The sequence below is a fragment of the Ceratotherium simum genome, chromosome 12, assembly GCF_057802395.1.
Source record: "Ceratotherium simum simum isolate JZ-2026a chromosome 12, ASM5780239v1, whole genome shotgun sequence".
Classification (NCBI taxonomy): domain Eukaryota; kingdom Metazoa; phylum Chordata; class Mammalia; order Perissodactyla; family Rhinocerotidae; genus Ceratotherium; species Ceratotherium simum.
The window spans coordinates 43,458,812-43,482,636 of record NC_141911.1 but is presented as its reverse complement, the minus strand read 5'-3'; the positions used below and the strand labels follow the sequence as shown (position 1 = coordinate 43,482,636).

Below are 23,825 nucleotides of genomic sequence, written 5' to 3'. Positions count from 1 at the left end.
AAGCCATATGTAGTGTTTTTATTTGCTGGCGTCACCTGACTGTGGGACAGATGTAACTGGAATTATCCACAGGGATTGAGAAGAGCCTATTCCTTATAAAAACAATTCTGATATGTGGCAGATTTGATTTAATTGTGCTTAATTGGGTTCCTTTTGTAGTTGAACTTTTAAGCCCCATTCTGAAAGAATGAGAAATTAAAATAGGGAGCTGAGAGCGTGAATCTAAGTAAGTAGTTTGATTTTTACAGTTAACTTTTAAAGTGATAAATTGACCATTTGGCCATCATTTAATGAAATTGTGTATATTACACCCTCATTCTTAGATGTCTAAACACTACTACAAAATAGACACAATGGAATAACATAATAGATATTAATATAATTTGGGATTTGATGAGTTGGATAATTTTTTTTCCTTTTAAAAACCAATTTAAGGCCACTAAATGTGTCATATATTTCCTTCTCCAGGAAAAATGTTTTTTTCTTTGTGGGAGTTCTTCTATGGGCACTTTTTTCGATTTTGGATGAAATGGCTCTTACGACAGATGACTGGAAAGTGTGAATTGCAGCGAATTTTTGATACCTATGTAGGTGCACAAAGGACACACAGGATAGGTAATGTTATTAAAAGAATAATTAAAAACAAATGAAATTTTAACTGAATGAATATTTTTTTTCAATACTTATGCACTCATTGTGTATCCTGATCAAGTCATTTAAACTCAGTTGCATAATCTTTGAAATCTAGCTTTGAATCCTACCAACTCTAAAACTGTGATTTTATAGAAAAAGAAACTGATTGTTACTTAATTCTGCATGTATGCAAAGAATTAACTTCTCTGGCTCCTGAAATTCATCAGTTGTACCTTAGATTATATTTGCAACCTATTTTCTACAGAAAAATCTCTGTAAACCCTTTGAAATTTCTGCTGAAGTGGTGGGGAAGAGTGATTGTCTGGATCTAGATCCATTTTTATACTCAGCATCCTTCATCAATCTGTTAATCTCTTACATAATCACGAAGGGACAATAGTAGGTATCTAGTGATCCCTGGAAAAGATTATTAGGCTCAAAATCTGCACTGTCCAGTATTGCAGCCAGTAGTCACATGTGGCTGTTGAACACTTGAGATATGAATAGTCTGAATTGAGATGTGCAGAAATGTGAAATATATACTCGGTTTCAAAGACTTTATATGAGAAAAGAAAGTAAAAATATCTCAATAATGGTTTATATTCATAAGTTGAAATGGTATTTTGGGTATTATTTCTTTTATTCTAACGTGGCTACTAGAGAATTTTAAAGCGCACATGTGGCTCACATTTTATTTAGCTTGAATTATATTTCTCTTGAACAGTGCTGCTCTATTACCTTCTAAAATTCATCAGCTTTCAATGTTTAATAGAAAATATTACTTTCAATTAGAACACGAATGAGAAAAATGGTTGAGGTCAGTTCTGTTTGGCCAAAGTAAGGAAGACCAGCGATGGGCTGCAGTTCATGTTGACTGTGTTAAATGGAAGAGATCATGACTTAACCAGATCCTCTTTTGTGTTGAACAAGTGTGCTTCAACTAAAAAATACCTGCCTGTGAGATTTGGGGAGCAGGTGTTGGTATCCAAGACAACACGGGAAGAATGACAGACACAAGGAGGGAGTAGGCCTCAGGGCAGCTGGGTGATTGAGGTTTAATGACTTCCCTAGTTTTCTCACAACTTTGTGGCTGACTTAAATTATTGCCTGCTCTTTTGATTTGCCCTTTCGACTCCTCTGAGAAGAACAAAGTACCTCTTGATAAGAAATCTTGGCAATATTGGTTGGTTTTTTCATAGTATGGGGGAAGAACATATTAAGGCCTTATTTTGTGCCAAAGCATTTTTCTGGAATTTTTCAAATTGCTGAGAAAAATGAGACTATTAGTAAATGTGCCTGAAAAGTTTTTAAATAGACCAGTAAAAATATTCTTGTCATTCTTGAAACAGAAAACAAGACTGGAGAAGCTATGTTGCTATTTGTCTGGTTAGAGAATGGTTGGCCAAATAATCTGAGGCCTTTTCATTTTTGCCCCTTTGTTGTTGCATGATTCGGTGGTTAGCTCCTCAAATCTAGACACTTACTCCGTAAAGCTAATAAATGAAAATGTCGTAGAGAGCTCTCAACTGTAGTCTTAAGTTGAGTGTCTGAGACCCAAGCTATTCTGAGGCAGCCGTGGATGAATTTGCAGTGCTTAGTAGACACTTGGCATTCCACACAGAAACAAATGACCTTGGGGAAATTAGGTTTGTCTCTCCAATTTGGCTCTGGTATGTTGTGTTGAGTTGAGGAGTTTGCAATTGTCTCTAGTTCTCTATACTGTAAGGATAAAATTTAGAAATGTTTGCTGTTCATGTAGAAATTATGTCTTCTAGTTCTATTAAAGTAATTTATTACTGGCTTGATATTTACACTATTTGTCTATGGAATAATTCGCAACAGCATTTAAGTGATAACATTCTCTTTTCTTTTTTCTTTCATTTCAGAAAATTCCTTGACATACTCCAAGAATAAGGTAGGATCATATCAAGGTGATAATTTTAGAAAACTTAACTTGATGATACTTTTTCTTTAAGAGAATGCCTCAATTTTAGAATTAATGATTTTTAATGTCCTACTAGAAGAATCTTTGCTATAAAGAGTATTGAGTGAAATTTTTCCACGTTAGAAGTAACATTCTATTTTTAAAACGTTTTCTCTATTGTGTGCTACTTGTACACAATGAAGATATTTGAATAATTTGTCCTGTTCTGTGGTTTTGCTTGTTTATTTTGCCTCAAAACTTGTTAGCTTTTGGGAAAGCAGGGTCTGAGGGGGAATACCTTCTCTTAGACTGTGTCCTTAGGATAGGTTCTTATGTGACAGAAAAGCAAGCAATTTTGAATAGTTATAGAAAACCCTGGTCTTGTACCTTTTGATCCAAGATAAGTCATACTTTATGCTATTTGTTAGTCAGCTTTTTCTGTCTAACAAACTTATAAAATCTCAGGGGCATATAACAATACGTTGTTTATTTCTAACTCATGTGTCTGTGGGCCAGCTGGAGAGACTCTTCTTCAAGCTGGTGTCAAGTTCAGGTCTGTTGTTCCAATTGTCTTATTCTAGGACCCGGGTCGAAAAGGTAGTGAGTACCCGGGGAATGTTCTTGTCACAGTGGATCGTTGAAGTTCCAACCACGTAGACATATTTTAAGTTTCCTTATGTCATGTCCATTAACATCCCATTGGCTAAAGTAAGTTACATGGCCAAGCCCAAGTCAAGGGGTGGAGAAATGCACTATGCCCACCATAAGGCCATGGTAGGCATGTGGGTATTTAATTCAATTACAGGGGCATGAAAAATTGGGACCAATAATTCAGTCTGCTGCATGCTGTACTTCCCTATAGTAGTTCACATTTTTTCTGTATATGCATAGGTTATTTGGTGTGGCAAAGGTAGAGTATGGGTTGTCTAGACCATTGTTTGAAATCTCATAGTAGATCACAGCCAGCATTAAACAACAACAACAACAACAAAAGGAATAGGATAGAAAATAATTAGAAAACATTGGTCATAATAAGGTTAACTATTGTTTCATGAAATTTTAATTTTAGTTATCTATGTGAGTGTGCATCTATATATATTTTAGATATCCATGTATGTTTGTGCTTGGTCGTGATGTACAATGTGGATCAAAAATATGGGGTCAAAAAATGTTGACTTGCTACTGTCCAGTGATATTGATATGAAGTACTGATTCATGCCAGAAGGAGCATGGATGTTGTTGAATGTTGGAAGCATATCAGTAATGTTTTGGAGACTGACCTGTAAGATAGGTACTTTACTGCTTTACTTTCAGTCTTTTATTTAAGAATGGTCAATGTAAGAATAACTCATATACATGAATGAATATTGGGGGGAGGAGTCTAGAGTCCTACTCTTTTGTTCACAATCTTAGAGAGTGATTAATATTTTTTTTTTAATGAGATTTGAGGTATCTAGAAAGTTAACAAGTTGCTGGTTCTAAAAATTTATTTATGCCTTATCCACCCATATAGCTCTATAAATTGGAACTTAGGATGCAATTTCACAAAGCAACAATATCATAAATTGTAGATGAACCTGTGGAGAGGTTCTGGAACTAGGAACTCAGTGTCACATCTATCTGTGTAACTATTATTACTACAACTGAGTGTAACAAGATTTTTGGTCACAGAATTTACCGATGGGATTTTATGTGTGGTAAGATTATGCGGAACTTAAGTGGGACCATTCATAAGATGTTACTTGTTAAGAACTCTAGTGCGTTGGTCGAATCCTTGACCAAAGTGTGCATGATTGCCATATATTCCACATTCCACCAGGGTCTTTGGGATATATGAAAGAAGTAAAGACCGGTATTGAATGTAATTATAAATAGGCATTTAGAGAAGGAAGAGGTAAATGTGGGCTGAAGTGTATGGGGACTTTCAGGTAGTGGTTGCAAGTTAAAGAAAAATAAAATGTTCACTATTTTTTAGGTCATTTACTGGCTATTAAAAGTTCACTTGGAAAGTAAACATTAAAATTGTATTCTTTTGATTTGATTATTAAAAAGTATAAATTGCTAATAGTGTTTTGTAGGGCATACTCAAAAGAGAATGATCAACAAACGGGTAGTTAATTCCTTACTGAATTCAGTCATAGAAGATTTGTTTTCTTGAAGTGTTAAATCTAAGATAAACTTGTGAATAAACAAATGGAGGAAGCCTCATCAATTTAAATATACAATTTATGGAGTATATTGCATCTCATTTGCATATTCATTTATTATTTTTATTTATTTATTTTTTTGTGAGGAAGATCAGCCCTGAGCTAACATCTGATGCCAATCCTCCTCTTGTTGCTGAGGAAGACTGGCCCTGGGCTAACATCTGTGCCCATCTTCCTCTACTTTATATGGGACGCCGCCACAGCATGGCTTAACGAGCGGTGCGTCAGTGCGCACCCGGGATCTGAACCGGCGAACCCCAGGCCACCGAAGTGGAGCGTGCACACTTAACCGCTATGCCACCGGGGTGGCCCCGTGTATATTTCATTTATTTTGTAGAGTAAAATCAAATTCTGATTTTGTGATATTTCTAATCACCTGATCTACTTTTTTGTTTGTATGAAAAAAATCTAGGTTCAAATCCTGATTTTATCACTTATCAGTTGTTTGACTTTGTGTGAGTTATTTTCTCATTGTAGAAGGAAGTATTAATATTCACATGGTTTTATGATTAGAGATATTAATATGAAAGCAGTCTAAGAGAATGCCTAGTACATGATAGGTGTCTAGCAAATAGTAGTTACTAGAACTATTAATGGAATTAAACCAGTATATACTACAAGATTTTTAGAAGTTTAAAATAATCATGAAAACCTCTTGGTATTTTAAATGCTTAACATTACTGATGATTGCTGTGAATAAAAGTGATTTTACTCTATTAAGGGCAGTTCCCTAAAGCAGTGGTAATATGGTCAGCTGTTCCATGGTGGACATTCTTTCTTTGATTGTTAAAAATGGAGTCACATTTGCTTGTACTTTAGACTAAGGACTACTTATCAGTTATATATTAAGGGTTGCTAAACTTTGCGATTTATAAATGAAAAGGAGAACCTTATTAGAATTTGAGGAGTCTGTTCAGTGTTCTGCTAAGAAGTGTGGCTGCCATGCGATGTATGGTAATGTTGCAAAGCCCCACTGTCCTTATGCACATACAGGTATTTGAAAATTTTGAAATTTAGGGACAGAACACTTGGTCAGTCTAATAGTGTTTTTGATTGGCTGTGATTTTCGATTGCAGCTGCTGTCTTAGCTTTTAAATAATAATGACGACATATTAGCTGTTGGATAATAAATTAGTTTTATGGCATCAGGTTAGTTGTCCGTGGGCTGATGGTATAGTGATGTACCTTTGCATATTTTTTGGTCTCTAATTTTCCAAAAGCTAGACTTTAAGTACCTAATCTCTAAGTATATAACCACGTAGACATTGTGATTCAAAAATGATGGATTCACACCCTGTGGATATTCTAACACAAATGTATATAGAATCTTTTCAAATTTGCTTGTATAGTGAAACTCACTGTTGATTTTTGCTGCCTATGAATGTGTGCTAGTCATATAATTTGTAACCTACTATCAAGGTAGGTGTAGTAAAAAGATTATAGTACTTTTATATTCATCGAATGTTTTATTATAATAAAATCATATGCATAAGCATATATTATTTTCTTACAAAATATATGATAAATGATTTGTATATGGTACGCTCTCATTCTCTATTATCACCTGCTTTTTCTTTAGCTCAAAAGTAAACATCATTGGGAAAATGGTCTTTGGGTGCTTACCTGGGTTTGAGGTTAAAATAGGAAGTTTTAAAATTGCTGACCTAAGAAATTCTTTAAGTACTATATATTTCAGTATTGAATATACCTTCACAGTAGTGGGACACTTGAGAACTTAGAAAATGTTGTAATGGGTTATATTTCTCCTCCATCGAGCATGTTATTTTGTTTTTCTTTTTTTTGAGAAATCAAAGACCTACCAAAAGGTTAGAGAATAAACCAGAGATTGACAGTTGGATAAAAAAATCAAGGCCCAACTAACCGAGTGTTGTTTTAAGAAACATACTTTCAACATAAAGACAATGACAAATGGACAATGCTCCGCTGCTAGTCATAGAGTTTTCATGGACAGTTTTTTTTGGAAGTGGGTGGCCAGGTCCTTCTTCCTAGTCTGTCTTAGCCAGGAAGCTCCACTGAAACCTGTCCACCATGGGTGACCCTGCTGGTATTTGAAATACTAGTGGCATAGCTTTCAGCATTCCAGCAACAGATAGCCACCACAGTCTGACAACCGACAGAGGGATGGTATGGTTCCCTGACCAGGACACGAACCTGGGCTGCAGCAGTGAGAGCACTGAATCTTAACCACTAGATCACCAGGGATGGCTTTTCAATAGATACTGAAAAACTGTTTTTATAGAATTCAATACCTATGATTAAAAATTCTCAACTAGGAGTAGAAGGAACTTCCTCATCCTGTTAAAGGCCATCTGTGAAAAAGTTGCAGCTAACATGATACATAACACTGAAATGTTGAATGCTCTCCACACTCAAGTGGGAACCAGGCAAGGATGTTTACTCTCTCCGCTTTTATTCAGCATTGTGCTGGATCACCTAGGTAGTACAGTAAGGCAAGGAAAAGAAATCTAAGACATAATGGTTGAAAAGAAAGAGAACTATCTTGATTAACAGATGGCATAGTTTGTGAGTGTAGAAAATCCTAAGAAATCTACAAAAATTACTAGCATTATTAATAAGTGAATTTAGCAGTGTCACAGGACACCGTGTGCTTCTGTATGTTACCAACAAACTTTTGGAAAGCAAAACAAAAAAGATCAGTACCACTTACGATAGCATCCAGAATACTCAGGGATAAATTTAAAATACTCAAGGATAGATTTAATGAAAGATATGCAAGACTTCTTCACTAAAACTCCTTTTCCTGAGAAAAGTTAAAATGGAAAGATATACTGTATTCGTCAATTGGAAGACTCAATATTGTTAAGATGTAAATCCCCAAATTGACCTATGGATTCAATGTAATTCCAATCAAAATCCCAGCAAGCTACTTTTGAATAAAGTGACAAGCTCATTCTAAAGTTTATACAGAAATGCAAGAGAGTTACTGTAGCCCAAATAATCTTCTAAAGGAACAAAATTAGAGGACTTATACTACCTGACTTCAAGACTTCCTAGGCAAATATATAAATATAACAGATAAGAAGCCAGAAATAGACCACACATAATTTTTAACAAGGATGCCCAAGCAATTCAATGAGGACAACAAAGTCTTTTCGATAAATAGTGCTAGAACAACTGGATATCCAAAAGGGGGGAAAAAACAAAGCTCAACTCCTGTCTCCCACCACATATGAGAATTAATTTGATATGGACTTTATACCTGTGTTTAAACTAAAACTAAAGCTTCTCAAAGAAAGCATAGGACAATATCTTCCACCATGGGTTAAGTAAAGATTTCTTTTAGAGAAGATATAGTGCTATCACTTAAGAAAAAAATTGAAAAATTAGACTTCATCAAAATAAAAACTTCTTATCTAAGATGCCTTTAAGAAATGAATAGGCAAGCAACAGACTAAGAGAAAATACTTACAGCATATGTATCTGATTAGGGACTTGTATCTAGTAAAGAAGTTTCAGAACTCGGTAATAAAAAGACAACTCATTTCTAAAAGGGGCAAAAAGCCTCGAATAGTCACGTCACAAAGTGACTAAAAAGAAATATATACATATACACATATGTATATAGTGTATAGAAGAATATATATACATATATAGTACACATACATGAAATGGAATATGTATTCATATATATGTACATATACAAGAATATAAATAAAAATGGCCAAAAAGCACTTGAAAAAGTACCCCACATTATTAGTCAGCAGGGAAATGCAAATTAAAACCACAATGAGGGGACACTACATACCCACTAGAACAGAGTAATGAAACTTCCTAAATGAGGTAGACTAACACTACCAAGAGCTGGTGAACACCTGTGGTAGCATGAAATGGTACCATCACTTTGGAAAATGGTTTCGGCAGTTTCTTTAAAAGTTAAACATATATCTATCCTATATCTTAGAAATTCCACTTTTAGGTGTCTAAGAAATGAAACATATATTTACAAAAAATATAATAAAGATTGTTTGTAGCAGCTTTATTCATAAGAGCCTAAAACTGGAAACGATGCAAATACCCGTCACCAGGAGAATGAATAAGCAAACTGAGGTTTATTCATACAATGAAATACCACTCAACAATTAAAAGGAGCAAATTACTAATAAAATCAAGAATGTGGATGAATCCTGGAAATGTTATGTTGAACGAAAGAAGCCAGACGCAAAAGAGTACATCCTTCATGATTCCGTTTATGTGCCCACTACACAGTTAACGGTGATAGAAATCAGAACAGTGGTTGCTTCTTGGAGGAGTGATTAATTGGGAAGGGGCGTGAGGGAACTTTCTGGGATGATGGAAATGTTTTGTGTCTTGATAGGAATGTGGATTACTTGGGTATATGCATTTGTCAAAACTGATCAAGCTGGGGCCGGCCCCGTGGCTTAGGGGTTAAGTGCGCGTGCTCCGCTGCTGGCGGTCCGGGTTCAGATCCCGGGCGCGCACCGATGCACCGCTTCTCCAGCCATGCTGAGGCTGCGTCCCACACACAGCAACTAGAAGGATGTGCAACTATGACGTACAACTATCTACTGGGGCTTTGGGGGAAGAAAAAAAAAAAAGGAGGAGGATTGGCAATAGATGGTAACTCAGAGCTGGTCTTCCTCAGCAAAAAGAGGAGGATTAGCAGGGATGTTAGCTCAGGGCTGATCTTCCTCACACACACACCAAAAAAAAACCTGATCAAGCTGAATATGTAATATCCGTTCTTTTCACTGTATTTAAATTATGCCTCAATTTTAAAAATAGTGATAGAATAAACAGGAAAAAGTGTTTGCTGAGAGACTAGACATGGTTTCTAGTCTGAACTCTTTCTCTAAGCTTATATATGCCTTGGGCAAGTTCATTCAATCAGTCATTCATTCATGATGTAAGAGTACATAAGAGTGACAACGTCTGATGGAGAATATAGAAAAGTAAACAGATATGGTGTGGTAAGTGCTCTCAAACTGAGGTGTGAGCATAAAGGGAATAGCTAACTCCAAGGCTGATGAAGGCTTCACAGAGGAGGTGACATTTGACTAGGTTTTTCATGTTTTAGAAGTTTGTAATATATGCAAAAGGTTTCCACCCATAGTGAAGGTGACCCTTTTACTAGTGCTGGTTTTTAAGCTTCACATTTCCTGTAGCCATGGGATCCCAGGATTTGCCATCTAGACCTTCTTGACCATGTCTGTATCCCTACTGATTGTTAGTCTTTGATCATTTTCCTTATCACTTTTTAATTTCCTTTTGGAAGTCGTCCTTCTCTTCCCTTCCTTACCTCTCTCTCTCTCCCTTCTTTCCTTCTTTTAAAATCATTGTACGCGTTGCTGTACATATCTTTTACTGAAACAGTTGCCTTTAAGGTTTTCATCTGTTAAATATCTCCAATAATTATTTGTCAATTATTTCTTGTAGGCAGGATATGAAAAGATGAACTAGATACAATCTCTGTCCTCAAAGATTTTTCCACTTAATGTATAAAAATAACTATAATATAGAAAGTGGTAAGGGTCATAGAAAGGTTACAGATAAATTATTATGAGGATTCCAAGAGAGGAGACGTTATTTCCACCTGAATAGAATCAGAGAAGGCTTCCTGGACCTGTATGTGAGCTAGCTTAAAAATGGGAGGATTTAGAAATTGGGGAAAGGAGCATTCCAGAAGAATGCCCAGGATATGCAGAGGCATAACTCCAGGTAAGTTTAGAGTGTTTTCCCTGGAGTAGAAAGGATGCCAAAGAGGATTTTGATGGTAGCTTACAGAGGGATAAGAGTTAAAGAAACTTTTTAAGGGTAAGGAAGGCCTGCACTTACTTGTTTGTTGAAAAGAAGGATCCAGTGCACATTTATAGGACATATTATTTAAAAGAAATCTGTTTTATATGCATAGAAAAAACATTGAAAACATATATGCTAATCTGTTACCAGTTACCGCTATCTCTAGTGGTAGGATTCAAGATTGAGTTTTCTTCTTTTTGCTCTTCTGCATTTAAAAATTTTTTTGACTTCGGCATTAAAATTTTTTTGTACATATATTTTTGTTATGTAATTTTTAAATTTTATAAAAAGTATCTGCTTCATAAGCACACAGTAGTGGTAGCTCATTTGCTAAGAACTCATCGGCTGAGAACCCGTTGATTCTCAGTTAAGGAAGCCTGCATCATGCTGCTTCTCTTTTAACTTATTTATTTCTGATTTTAGCCCTAGTGAAAAATTGAAACAAATTTGGTTTTGATTTGCATTTTAATATATGCATTGTAAAGTTGAGTAAATTTCTCAAAACTTACTGTCCTTTTTTAACTGTAAGGGATTTTTCTCATTCAGCTTTCTTTCACATAAATAGGTTTTACAGAAAGCGACACTTGCTGTTCAGAGTGACGTGGACAAATGTGTAGAAGATATAATGAAGGAAAAGAATATTAACCCTGAGAAGGATGCCAGGTATGCTGTTTTTACAGGGTTCTCTTTTATTGTGCATGTACATCCTGTGAGGTGTGGAGATCACACACAGTTGTGAAACATTGGAGCTGAAGGGATTGTGGGGATCATCTAGTTCAGCCCTTCCACTTCACTAGATGAGGACTGAGGTCCAAAGAGGTGAGTGATGGAAGCAGGACTAAGACCTGTATCTCTTGGTTCCCAAGCCGGTACTATTGCCAGTTTACCGTCTGCCGCCTTTAAGATAGCTTACCATTACTTTCCCAAAGTTAACTAACTTTGGCTACTATGTCCTTGTCCTTCAAAATTCAGTTTCTCTGACCTCCTCCAGGAAGATCGTCCCTGGCTCCTCTGGTCTGAGTCAGTGCCCTTGCTCTGTCCTCTCCTAGAGCTCTCTATCATTGCATTTAACGCACTGTACCGTAATCGTTGGTTTACTCTTGTTCTTCCCCTAATAAATTCTAAGTTCCCTAAGAGAAGGACTTGACTCATTCCATTTTTGTGTTCCCAGCACAAGTATATTGAGATAGTAAGTGTTTAGCAATTTTTTCTTCATTCAGCATTTCCTGTGTAAATACAGAGGAAGGAGCAATTTATTTTGGCTGAAACAGGGAAGGGTGCAGGAGAGAACTGTGACGGTAATTCCACAAAAGAGGTGACGTTTGAGCTGGACCTTGTTGAGTGGATAGGGGAGGACAGTCCATCCAGAGGAGCAGTGCCAACAAGACGCTAAGTACTTGAGTATTTGGGAACCATAGGGAGTCTTTTGTAGCTGGAGCACTGAATAGGTGCAGAGCAGTGGTTGGAGAAGTGAATGGAGTGCAAGATTAGACATACTTTGCAAAGAGTCTTGCATGCCTTACTGAGAGATTTAGATGTTGTCCTCCAGTTTTTTTTTTAGCAAACAAGCTACATTATCAGATATATATTTTAGGAAGATGGAGGGTAAATTTGGGGATGTGGGAGGCTGGTAGAGGGAGTAAAGACAGAGAGAACAGTTAGGAATCTGAGTCATTCAGACAAGAGATAACAAAGCCATAAATACGTCAGGGTAAATGGATATATGATTGCTTTGAGGGACATTTCAGGGATAAGAAAGAATAAGGATTCAGGGATCTTTTGATGTATTGTTGATGGAGAGAGGAAGGTCAGAACTTGGAGGGTTCTAGCTTGGGGAACTAATGATTAGTAATGTCATTAATAGATTTAGAGACTTACTTAAAAAAGAGCTGTTTCTTCAGGGAAGATAACCTATTGTATTTGGGAGAACTGGGATAACCTGTCATGGAGCTGTTTGTTATCATATACTTTGAAAATTAGGTCTGTCAGTAATATCTGGCCCTAAAGATTTGGGAATGTATGAGATTGCCCAGAGAAAACATGGAAAGAAGAGGACACATCCTTGCAATTGCAAAGTTTGCCATTCCTACCATATCTTGCCCTCTTTCTAGACCGGGTTCTGTCATATCCTGCATGATACTTTGTATAATGTTCTGTGTTTACTCAGGCTCCTGATGCTTATTATACTAAACTGAAAGCTAGAAAGTGCTTTCTAAATAGACATGTCAACCACAGGCTGTGGAAAGCAGTACTTTATTGTGATAAAAGGTATAATTTTAAAAAATAATAAATTTATCATTTTCAGTTTTAAAATCTGCATGAAGGCATGCTTACTACAGATATCTGGTTATAAACAGCTCTATTTGGATGTAGAAAGTGTGAGAAAAAAGCCATATGATTCTGATAACATGCAACATGAAAAGCTGCTTCTCAAGGTAAATTTTTGTTTTCTGTATTTGGAGTTATTGAACGTTGGAAAAATAAATCAGGCTTGAGCTAGGGAGGTCTGTGTGCAGATTCTAGCGGTTTATGCAGCCATCCAGTTTCTTTGCTCCTTAGAGAATTTTATTATGTTGTTGAAAGATTTTTAGTTAACTTTTTTATAATTTTCTGATAAGCGTCATTAAAATATATTCAAATTTTATTTTAATGCTTTAATGTAATTTAACTCTGCAATAAATTATAAAATTAGGGAGATCTTTTCAACTGAAAAGTATGAGTCCACAAGCTTCAGATTTTCCCCCTACTTTTTATATGAGTTGCTCACATAAGTTAAGCATTTTTTCAGCTTACTCTCAAATTGTGAATGTGGATGTCTCTTTTCAGATGATTATGTCAGATCTTTTGGTATTTATGGAATGTTAATTGCCAAATAATGCCACAATAGATTTAAAAATTAAGGAAGTAAAGAAATTTACTTAGAATTTTCCTGTTTCTTATTTCTGAAGTTTAAGTACATAAAGCTGGTGAGATGCCAAAATTAGAGAATATTACACCTGGAAGAAGGCTTCCAGATCATCTATCCTAGTACCTTCATTTTAGGGACAGGGATTCTAAGGCCCAGCGGAGAAGTAATTTGCTTTAGGTCCTAGAATGGTAAATTCTGAACTAGAGCTGAGTCTCCTGCCCGTCCAATACACCTATTCTAATTTTGTTTTTAAGTGGTTAAAGTTAGAGAAAACAACACATTGCACTTGGAGTTTGGAGTTTGTTATAACTAAAAGTGTTGTAGAAAGAAATGTTGATAGTATCTGAGTAACAGTAAGAGACAAGTTTAAAATCGATAAAACCTTTTATTTTTTTCAGGAAAAGTATTATAAATATGCACTTTACCTAATTTTAAAATTAAAAATTTTGATTTTGTAAAATGTGGATAGTAAAAATATATACCTCAAAGGGCTGTTGGTGTGGGTTGACTTTTTATATTTAAAGTGTTAGAATAGTGCCTGGCACTCTCTGAGGCTTGACCGCTATTTATATCCTCCTCCTCATTGTCATTATTCCCTTAACTTCAGACCCTTTCTACACAACACCTTCCCTTTTGAAGGGGTAAGATACAAGTCCTAGCATTTTAGTCAAGGAAATTTTTATCTTGGTGATTTACTATGAAACTTAGTTTTGGAGGCGAGGAGCCAGTTGCCAGCAGTGAGCCACCCAGTTGCTACACATACTCAGCAGTCTCTCTGCGTAAAGAGCTGAGAAGATCCGTGTTTCTTTAAGTGTAGTCGAAGGACCATCTTCACTGAAGGTAACCAGCCCTTAATATTTAGAATCCAAGGTTCCGCTTTTGCCCTACCAAATCAGAATCTCCAGGAGTGGAACCCAGAAATTTAATACTTATGCATATTAAATTTTGACAATTAATGGTTTTACTGTGTCTCTCACCACATTACTGAGGCCTTATCATTGGCATAATCAAACCCCTTGCTGAAGTCATGGAGAGACCCTAATGTGAGCAAATCGCATGTGTTAGTAATAAGAGAAGGGACTAGATAAAACCCAATCTGTGATTGGATTTAGCTTCAGGGCCAGAGTCCTGACCCTGTCTTAAAGTAACGTCACAGGTCTTTACATTTTATTTTACTCCTTTCTTTAACAGTCCTTTACTCAACAATGCCTGAAATGGTAGTGAAATGGAAAAAAATTCGAGTATTTCTGTTTTGCAAATTTTCACAACCTTTCTTGTCAACTTTTTTGTATGTCTATTTTGTTTGATGACTTATGGTGTTGAATTTAGAAAAGGACTGATTAACACTTTTAAACTTTATTTTGCGTTGATTAGTTTGTTGCTATTTAATGGTTGGTAATTGTTCTTAAATCCTGTCTTAGATCTCTTACATTTTACAATAATGTGAAACCAAGTCACATTATTTTTTCTTTTAAAACTATGAAAATTTGTAAAATAATGATCATATAGGTTGGAATACTATCAGAATTATTTCTTCATGATCCCCTCCCTATCTCAGACCTAGTTTCTTTCTTCTAATTAGGAACTAATCACCTACTGTTCTAATAGAGCCTACTTAAGTATATAGTGTCTGAAGCAAGGGCCAAGTGCTTAACACTGTGTTCTTCTTGAGGAAGCAGTTTACCGATTCTGATCTATATGTATTGCTTAGTGAATAAAGACATCTCATTGTTTTAGATTTCTGTGTATTTGTTACCTTTTCAAAATCTGTTGTTCCTTATATCAATCTCTTAAATTGGAATAAATATGCTACATTTTTTTTTAGGATAATTGAAAAGTTCTCTAAATAGAGTCTTTCTTGAACCTATGGTTTGTGTAAAAAAGTTGTATAACTGAAAGCATTCAACTTACTAGTATATCAGCTATGAGAAGAAAAATGTCTTGGTAAGTTAAGAACATCACTATTATTTGTAATATGGAAGCAAATGTTTATACAGCTTTGGAATCTTCTAATGCCCACGAAAAAGTTGAAGGCTAGAGTCTCCAAGCAATGGGCTGACATTGGTTTCCAGGGTGATGATCCCAAAACAGACTTCAGAGGCATGGGCATACTTGGATTAATCAATCTTGTGTAAGTGAAAATAAACTTTCTTTTCTTCTCTAAATGAAGTTGCATGTAGTCTCCAATTTTGTTAAATTCTAATAAGAATTGATCTAGTTGTTTCATACTATCTCTGAATTTTAATAGCTGCAGTGCTACAAGTATTTACTAATGTGCTGGCAACAGTATGAAGACATTGGAAACATACTGTATGTGGTTTCTTTACTTACCAATACTTTTCCTCTTCCTTTCTCTTCCTGACCTCCTTTCTGATACCTCTTGAGGAATTATGTACACTCTTTTCTTACTCTTTTTATCCTCTTGCCTCTTCTCTCTTAGCTCTCTGATTCCATTTTGGGAAATATAACAGATAAGATGATAGTAAAGTCTCTTCACACTTATTCTTCGACATCTGTGACACGTGATTTAAATCCCTGATTTTGTAGAGCCTATAAGAACTCGCTCTTTTTCTTCTTTAATACTTGTGAAATCCCAAAATATGTAACTAAAATCAGAATTGATAAGGGGCCGGCTGGTGGCGCAAGCGGTTAAGCGTGTGCGCTCCGCTGTGGCGATCCGGGGTTCGCTGGTTCGGATCCCGGGCGCGCACCAGCGCGCTGCTTGGCAAGCCATGCTGTGGCAGCGTCACATATAAAGTGGAGGAAGATGGGCATGGATGTTAGCCCAGGGCCAGTCTTCCTCAGCAAAAAAAAAAAAGAAAAGAAAAAAAGAGGAGGATTGGCAGATGTTAGCACAGGGCTGATCTTCCTCACACACACACAAAAATAATAAATAAACCTCATTTAAAAAAAAAGAATTGATAACCAAAACTATTCTAGAAAGTAAACTGGAAGATTGATAGGGATATGGATATACAAATGAAGAAATTCTAGTGTTTGGATCTGTCCTTGAATTGTGATTTATAGACTCTAAAATGCCTAGAATGGGAAACTTAACCATTAACAAAATTTGGATAATTGTTACCGTGAAAAAATTAGTCCTGAAACGGAGCTAAATTATGTTAATATTGCGAAAAAATGCTAGGTCAATATGGATAAGGCTATTTTTGGGGAAAATAGAAGACACAAGGTTTCAATATCTATAATTTTTTCAGTTACAAGAGTATTTAATTTTCTGAAATACCTAAATTTTTTTGTGTGTGTGTGAGGAAGATCGGCCCTGAGCTAACATCTGCCAATCCTCCTCTTTTTGCTGAGGAAGACTGGCCCTGGGCTAACATCCATGCCCATCTTCCTCTACTTTATATGGGACGCCGCCACAGCATGGCTTGCCAAGTGATGCATTGGTGCACGCCTGGGATCTGAACCAGCGAACCCCGGGCCACCGTAGCAGAGCGTGCGCACTTAACCGCTTGTGCCACCGGCTGGCCCTTGTAATACCTAAATTTTATGAGTATGACAGTTACCTGTAAGTCTGCCTCCCAGAGATAAACCGCAATAGTCTTAAAAATAATAATAATTACAAAAAATGAGATTGCCAGTTTTCCATTTTGATAAATGGAAACTTCCATTTGGAATTTAAGTAGAATAAATGCAGTTTATTTCCACTTGGAAAAGTTATAAAATATTTTAAAATTCATTATTTTTCAGAACACATGAATCTTTTGTTCTTAGCCTTTAAAGACTATCTTTCTTCTTGGTACTTGTAAAGTACACAGATATTTGAACCTCAATTAGATATACACTATTATGGTGTTTTCTTTCTTAACTTTTTCTGTGTAACCTTGCTTCTGGCTCTTTTCCTCAGAAATCAAGATGTTTCAGCATTTGCCAGAAGAGAATTTAGCTTAAAATTTGAATAACTTAATAGGCTTTGATTCAGTATTGTGGTAAGGGATTCTGATAGACCTTTAAATGATTTACAGATATTTTTACTCTATTTAGAGCTAGTATCTATTCATTTGAAAAATGACCAAGATTCACATATATCATTGCTAATGATGTACTAGAAATGGTTGAAAACATAAAGCTATCTCTGATTCCTCTATAATTACGTTTATTGTCCTGTGTATGGAGCTGTGACTCTTCAGGATCAAAATAAAGATACAGTCAGGAAGCAGGCAAGCTGTTCAAATACTCTCATGTAATTTACTTTTTTAATTGCTTGGTTTTTGTCATCTAATCTCTTGAGATGTTTTGTTGCTTTGAAAGATAGCTGGTGGTTTGATAGATAACGATGCTTTAGGTAAATGAATGCTGAGGCATAGAAGACGAAAGGATATTGTACAGAAAATGAATTCAGGAGAGACTGAAGAAATCGGAATAGATGAGGAATACAAGCAGAAAATAAGAATATATGTTAGGTCAAAAATGTATGTAGGATGAGAGAGAGGGAAAGAAGAAAAGGGAAGAAAGAAAGGAAGGAAGTTAGTTAATGCAGATTATTGTAAGGAATAGTTTTCCTTATTGCATAGATGTTTGTTTTCATTAGACACTGTTAAGATAGGGGTTGACTAAATAAGTTCAGCAAGAAAATTAAAAGTTGTCCTGTGTTACAGATAAAATATTTTAAGAGTAGCTTGATTATTGAAATACTAATGTAATACTGAATTGTATTAGGAGTATCATGTAAAAAAATGAAATGCAAATATAAATAGTCTACTATAGGCATTTTAGAGCCAACCTAAGGATAAAGTAGAAAAATGAAAGTATGTAAGGAAGGCATTGCACTAAAACAGGACTCTTTCCTGTTTTGAGATTCACAGATCCCTTTGAGAATCTGATGAAAGCTTTGTATATTTTCTCCCCAAAAAATGTACTCACAGGAAAATTTATACATAATTTAAGATGGTTCATGGATCCCCTTTCATTCATGAATAATCCTTTATTCATGGACTTCTAAGTTAACAACCCCTGCCTTAATTAGTTGAAAATTAGAGCCAGTGAAGAAAAATGGAAGTTTATAGTCTTCTATCTGTAGAAGAAAAAATAGAGAGGGGAGGATTTGGTTAGAAATTTCTATGCTTTATGAAAATGTCAATGATTTTGCCCTCTAAAATTTAAGTAGACCATAGAAATCCATTTTTTATTCTCCTCCTTATCTTCACGTAAACATCCAGTCAGTCGTCATGTATGTATACATGTATGAGTACCAGTACATTATGAGGTGATCCAAAGGTTGAACAGAAGATTTGGTCCCTATCTCCAAGAACTCAAAGAAGTTGCGTTAGTACAAGCCAACACGATGTATGAGCCTACAAATAGATAGCTTTATATATTTCTCTGTTGTACCTGCTAATACTTCTGTTTATGGCCAGTATTTTAGTTACACAACTGGTCAAGGAGGGTTTTTTTTTTACTGCAAAAGGAAGGTTATTGACTTTCTTCTGATTGCACTGAAAATGACATTAAACAATACAGACTTAAGTTGTAATAGAAGTAATAAGCCTAGGAGAAAGGAAGAGTGTCCCAACAGGTACGCATTGACTATTTTATAGAAAATTTAGAACAAACAAACAAAAAGAACTCTAGATTTTTTTTTTAAAGTAGATAAAAAGTCTCTTATGAGATCATTTCTTTATTAAAATACTTTAAAGTCTTGCCAAGGCCCATGTCCTATGCTAGATGGCCTGATAGCTCAGAATTAACTTTTGATTCAGAAGCATTTCTGAATCACTGAAGTGATTTGGGATGGAGATCGGGATCATTGTGGCAGTACTAGGACTGTCATTTTGGCGGTAGCTTTTTAAATTGCTTCTGGATATCTTCAATTTGAATGACATATGTTAATTTCTTTATCTTTCTTAAACTTTTTTAGGTATTTCAGTGAAAATTATACCAGTGAAGCTCATCAGATTCTTTCCCGTTCAAATCATCCAAAATTAGGGTAAGCTGGAAGAAACTGTAAACTTTTGAATTTAAATTGATGAGATGATCTGAATTTGGAAGTATTTCAAGGTATTTTTAAAGATGAGATTATTTTAATTAATAAGAACTTTATAAAGGATATTGCATGCTACATTATTTTTAAGGCTAAATGTGATCATAAATCAATTTTGTATGCATTTTAGTATATTTTTATCCCAAGATATAGTTTATCTATAAAATGGAGATAAGAACCTTTATAAAAATTTTTTGAGAAATAGATTTGAAAATAGGAATAGGAAATAGCTTTGAAATAGGTATAGGAAAATGAGAAATAGGTTTGAAAATTGTGAAGTGAAATGCAAATTGAGGTCATATTATTATCTTTATTATTATTTTATTTTTATATTCCGGTGATACCTATCTTTGAAAAAACATTATAACAATATTACATCATAAAAATAAATACCCTGATAATGGAGGAGAAAATGTCAGATTACCCAGTGTATTTTAGAAATCAATGAGTGTATGTAGTACTCTTTTAAGTTTTTTTTAAGGATTTTGGTTTTAGATATTCATGTGACCAGAGCTTTACTTTTATTTCTTAGATTATATCCAGAAGATCAACAGCCTCTAAAGAACAAAAATTTTGATCTATTCTGGTTTATTTTTCTTAGTATGTAGAGATGATCATAAAATCAATACTATATTAGAAATGGATCAAAGTAACTTTTTACTAATTACTTGCCTAATTCTAAATTTATTTTATGAACTATTTGGCTAGCTGGTATAACTGGTAATGTTTCTGACTTAGGTATTCTTATGCAATAGTTGGAATCAATCTTACAGAGATGGCTTATAGCTTGCTGAAGAGTGAAGCTTTGAAGTTTCATCTCTACAACTTTGTTCCTGGTGTGCCAACAATGGAACACTTTCATCAGTTTTATTGTGAGTATTAAAATGAGTTAGAACTAGATATTTCTAAGAGTATTTTTAAATCATTAGGAAAGTATAATATAAAATTTAATACCTCTGTCAAGTATATAGCTTATGCTTGTCATTTTATTATTTAGGATCTTTGGAAAACAGGAAAATAATGAAGATGGGTCCCCAAGAGTATTTTCTACTTCTCTTTCTTTCTTTCTTTTTTTTTTTTTTGTGAGGAAGATCAGCCCTGAGCTAACGTCCATGCCAATCTTCCTCTTTTTGCTGAGGAAGACTGGCCCTGGGCTTATATCTGTGCCCATCTTCCTCTACTTTATAGGGGATGCCACCACAGCATGGCTTGACAAGTAGTGTGTTGATCCACACCCGGGATCAGAACCTGTGAACCCTGGGCCGCCAAAGCGGAGTGCTTGAACTTAACTGCTGTGCCACCGTGCCGGCCCCTGTACTTCTCTTTCTATGTTTGCTGATTAAAAAAAATTCAGAGGCAGTTTTTGCGCATGTACACAAATTTAGGATTCTTACAGTTTTTCTGTAGGCATCAATTTTCGGTCAAGTATAAAATGAATTTTCCCTCTTGAATACTGGTTAATGCATGCTGTTGAGTCAAGGAGAGACCATTTGCAGATTATTTTGTTACTCTTCTAAGGAAATTTAATTTAAAGGAACTTTTCACCCCCCTTTTTTCAAGGCCAGATTTTCGTATGTTAGGTTGGGGATACCTAACTGTTTTTAAAGCAGTCATTGTTAGTACTGTTCCATTAACTTTTATGATGATATTTGAACATTAAAGGCTTAATTGAATGAATCCATCTTCTGAAGATATTGCTCAGAATATCAAAGAATTCAAAACTAGCCTAGCTTCATACTCTACTTTTCCTGACCCTTTTGTATCTTTAGAATGTCATTTGCATGTTGGTAGAATATGGGAAACTACTTGGATAATAAATGGTCAAATCATAACTTGTTCTGCTCCATTGTTGAAGGTGTCTCTCTATCCCACACTTTCTCGTTCTTTCGAAAGGGAGGAGTCTCACTTTCACCCTCTTTCTCTTTCTTTCAAACTTCCTTCACCTTTACTTAATCTCTAATTCTGGTTTTATCTGCTTCCTAAATTTCGCTTGCATTTGTCTACTTTTACCCATCCCCGTTGTAACTGGGCGAGATCAGGCCTTTGTTACTTGGTTACTGTTATAGCTTTTTAACTAGTTTTCTGTGATGATCCTCTTCCAATTCTTCACCACATTGGAAGTATAGTTATTTACAATGAAAATCTAGTCGTTTTACTTCACTGCCTAAAATTCTTCAAAAAGTGCCACTTCAAGGCCCTGCATAATCCACACCTTGAAACCTCTCCAGACTCATCTTTTGCCACTCATGAACCCCCCCACAGTATAAAATTTAGGCATACTGGTCTTCTTTTAGTTGCACAAATATATCATCCTCTCTCTTGACTCTGGGCCTTTCCCTCAGCCTGGAACGCTGTTCCTGCTCCCTCCTTGCTTTCCAGGTGATGTCTCCTCATCTTTCCAATCTCAGTTTAGACATGACCTTCTCTGGGAAGTCTTATCAGAGCCTTTGTTCCTTCGCGTATCCATTCTTGTCTCCATTGTTCATCTTACCTTCTCTGTTGGCATATTCCTGTCAGACTACAGACCTGCTTCTGTATCTCCCGTTCGTTCATTCACTTGCTGTGTGGCAGATGCTGTTCTGGGCACTGCGGATATAGCAGAGAAGAAGGCAAAGTCTGCATTTATGGAGCTTTCATTTTCAAAAACAAAACAAAACTTTCCCTTAGTGTAGCATCCACCTGCGGATACCACTCCACGTATCTGCTCCCCTTCATCATAAAACTTTTATAACATAAGTGCTGTTTTCATTTCCTTGCCTCCAGTTTTTTTCTAACTCCAATTTAGTTTCTCTCCCCATTACTCTGCTGAAGCTCATTTTTTCAAAGACACCAACAGCCTTTTTTGTTGCCAAATCCACTTGCCACATTTTTTTCTTCGTTATTTGATCTTTTTAGCAGCACTAGACATAAATGGCCATGCCTTTCTTCTTGAAACGTTCTCAGCTTTTCTGATGCCACATTCTCTGGCTTTTCTCTTGCCCCACTAGATTTTCCATAGACTTTTTTGCTGACTCCTCATCCACTATGCACCTCAGAGCCGAGCCCTGGGCCCACTCCTTTCTTTAGCCTCTGGGATCTTATCCAGTCCTCAGTTTGACATACCATCTGTGTGCTGCTGATGCCGTAATGTGTATCTTTAGCCCAAGCTCTCTCTTTAGCACCCGCGTTTTTGTGTCCAGGTTTTTTTTTTAATGGATAAGGATAAAGTATCTTACGGAGATGGTTACACAAAGTAGGAGTCAATGAGACATGTTTTCAGATGGACGGACAGATGTTTCAGGTCCCTAGGACCATTGTTGATGATTCTCTCTAGGTAGACTGAAGATTCCTAGCAGGCGTGAGATGCTTTCCTTTACCACTCCAAAGTTGTCCTTGTTGTTTTGTTTAAATATCCTCCTGGCCCTTCCTGACTGTACTGGAGACTGTCTGCATCCCTTGCTTCTCCCAGATATAAATAACGAAACTGGGTCAAAATAGCCTCAGCACATCTGTTAGTATAGACTATGAGACTGTATATTTGTTGTATGAGCTGAGAAGAGCCCTTTGCCCTCGACCTGCCTTGGGTCAGACTCAGCCAGTCTCTTTGTTGGGGGTTAGGCATTTTGAACAGATTTTCATCCAGATCTGCATAGTCCTCCTCCCTGTTCTCTAGTCTTTTCTTTCATCTTGTTGCTGGAGAACTGTGTTTCCCCCGACTCATCTTGTTTGATTTCCACTCCTAACTCTCTCTTGACTTGTAGCGTAGTGCCGTAACTACTGGGGCTTTGCTAACTGCCTCTGATTTTTGTTTTCTCTCTGAAATTTATGCTTGTTTAATGCTGCCTATCGAACATAGAACAAGTATAAAAAGAAACAACCAAAAAACTTCTCCCCAAATTAAGCATTTTACCATTTAAATATAAGTACGGGAGTGTTATAGGTAGGAAAGCCGTGCAAAAGGACCTCTGTCCAGTATTTTTCCCCTAAAGACGGGTAACTTGAGCATTTTTGTTGCTGTTGATCTCCAGGGCCCTCAACACTAACATCTCGTTTGGCTCCTGTCTAGGAAGTGCACCAAAGTAATATCTGAAGTAGGAAAGTCATTACAGAACTCTCTCAGTTGCCTTGTTTCTATCAGTTCAGATCCGTAAGAGCTGTGGATCACCCTGGAAACAGTGAAGCTTATGTTTTTCAAATTTTTTAAAACATTTAAAACAAACACACACACATATATCCATCATCCATCTTTTATGCAGAAGATTCCCCACCAAAATTGATTTTCATGCCATTTACCATTAGAAAAGTTTCATGTCTTAATTAAGATCCTGCTTTTCTTAGAAGGAGCCTATTCTAACTGGAAAATAATTTTTTAAG

General features: G+C 35.9%; 1 protein-coding gene across 10 annotated transcripts in view; it reads left to right on the top strand.

The window, feature by feature from the left end:
- The window catches only part of ELMOD2 (ELMO domain containing 2), a 42,251-nt gene that overhangs the window by 795 nt on the left and 17,631 nt on the right, over positions 1-23,825 (top strand). For 9 of the 10 annotated variants that reach the window (XR_015553819.1, XR_015553824.1, XR_015553823.1 and 6 more), the window contains exons 2-8: positions 469-615; positions 2,520-2,548; positions 11,129-11,226; positions 12,869-12,998; positions 15,469-15,602; positions 19,350-19,418; positions 20,211-20,344. Coding sequence is in view for 4 of the 10 variants with exons in the window: in XM_004426474.2 (XP_004426531.2) it covers positions 474-615; positions 2,520-2,548; positions 11,129-11,226; positions 12,869-12,998; positions 15,469-15,602; positions 19,350-19,418; positions 20,211-20,344 (736 nt within the window). In the remaining 6 variants the exon portion in view is untranslated. Of the gene's footprint in view, positions 1-4; positions 227-468; positions 616-2,519; positions 2,549-11,128; positions 11,227-12,868; positions 12,999-15,468; positions 15,603-19,349; positions 19,419-20,210; positions 20,345-23,825 lie in introns of those variants that run through there. The other variant, XM_087437590.1, reaches the window with a different exon arrangement.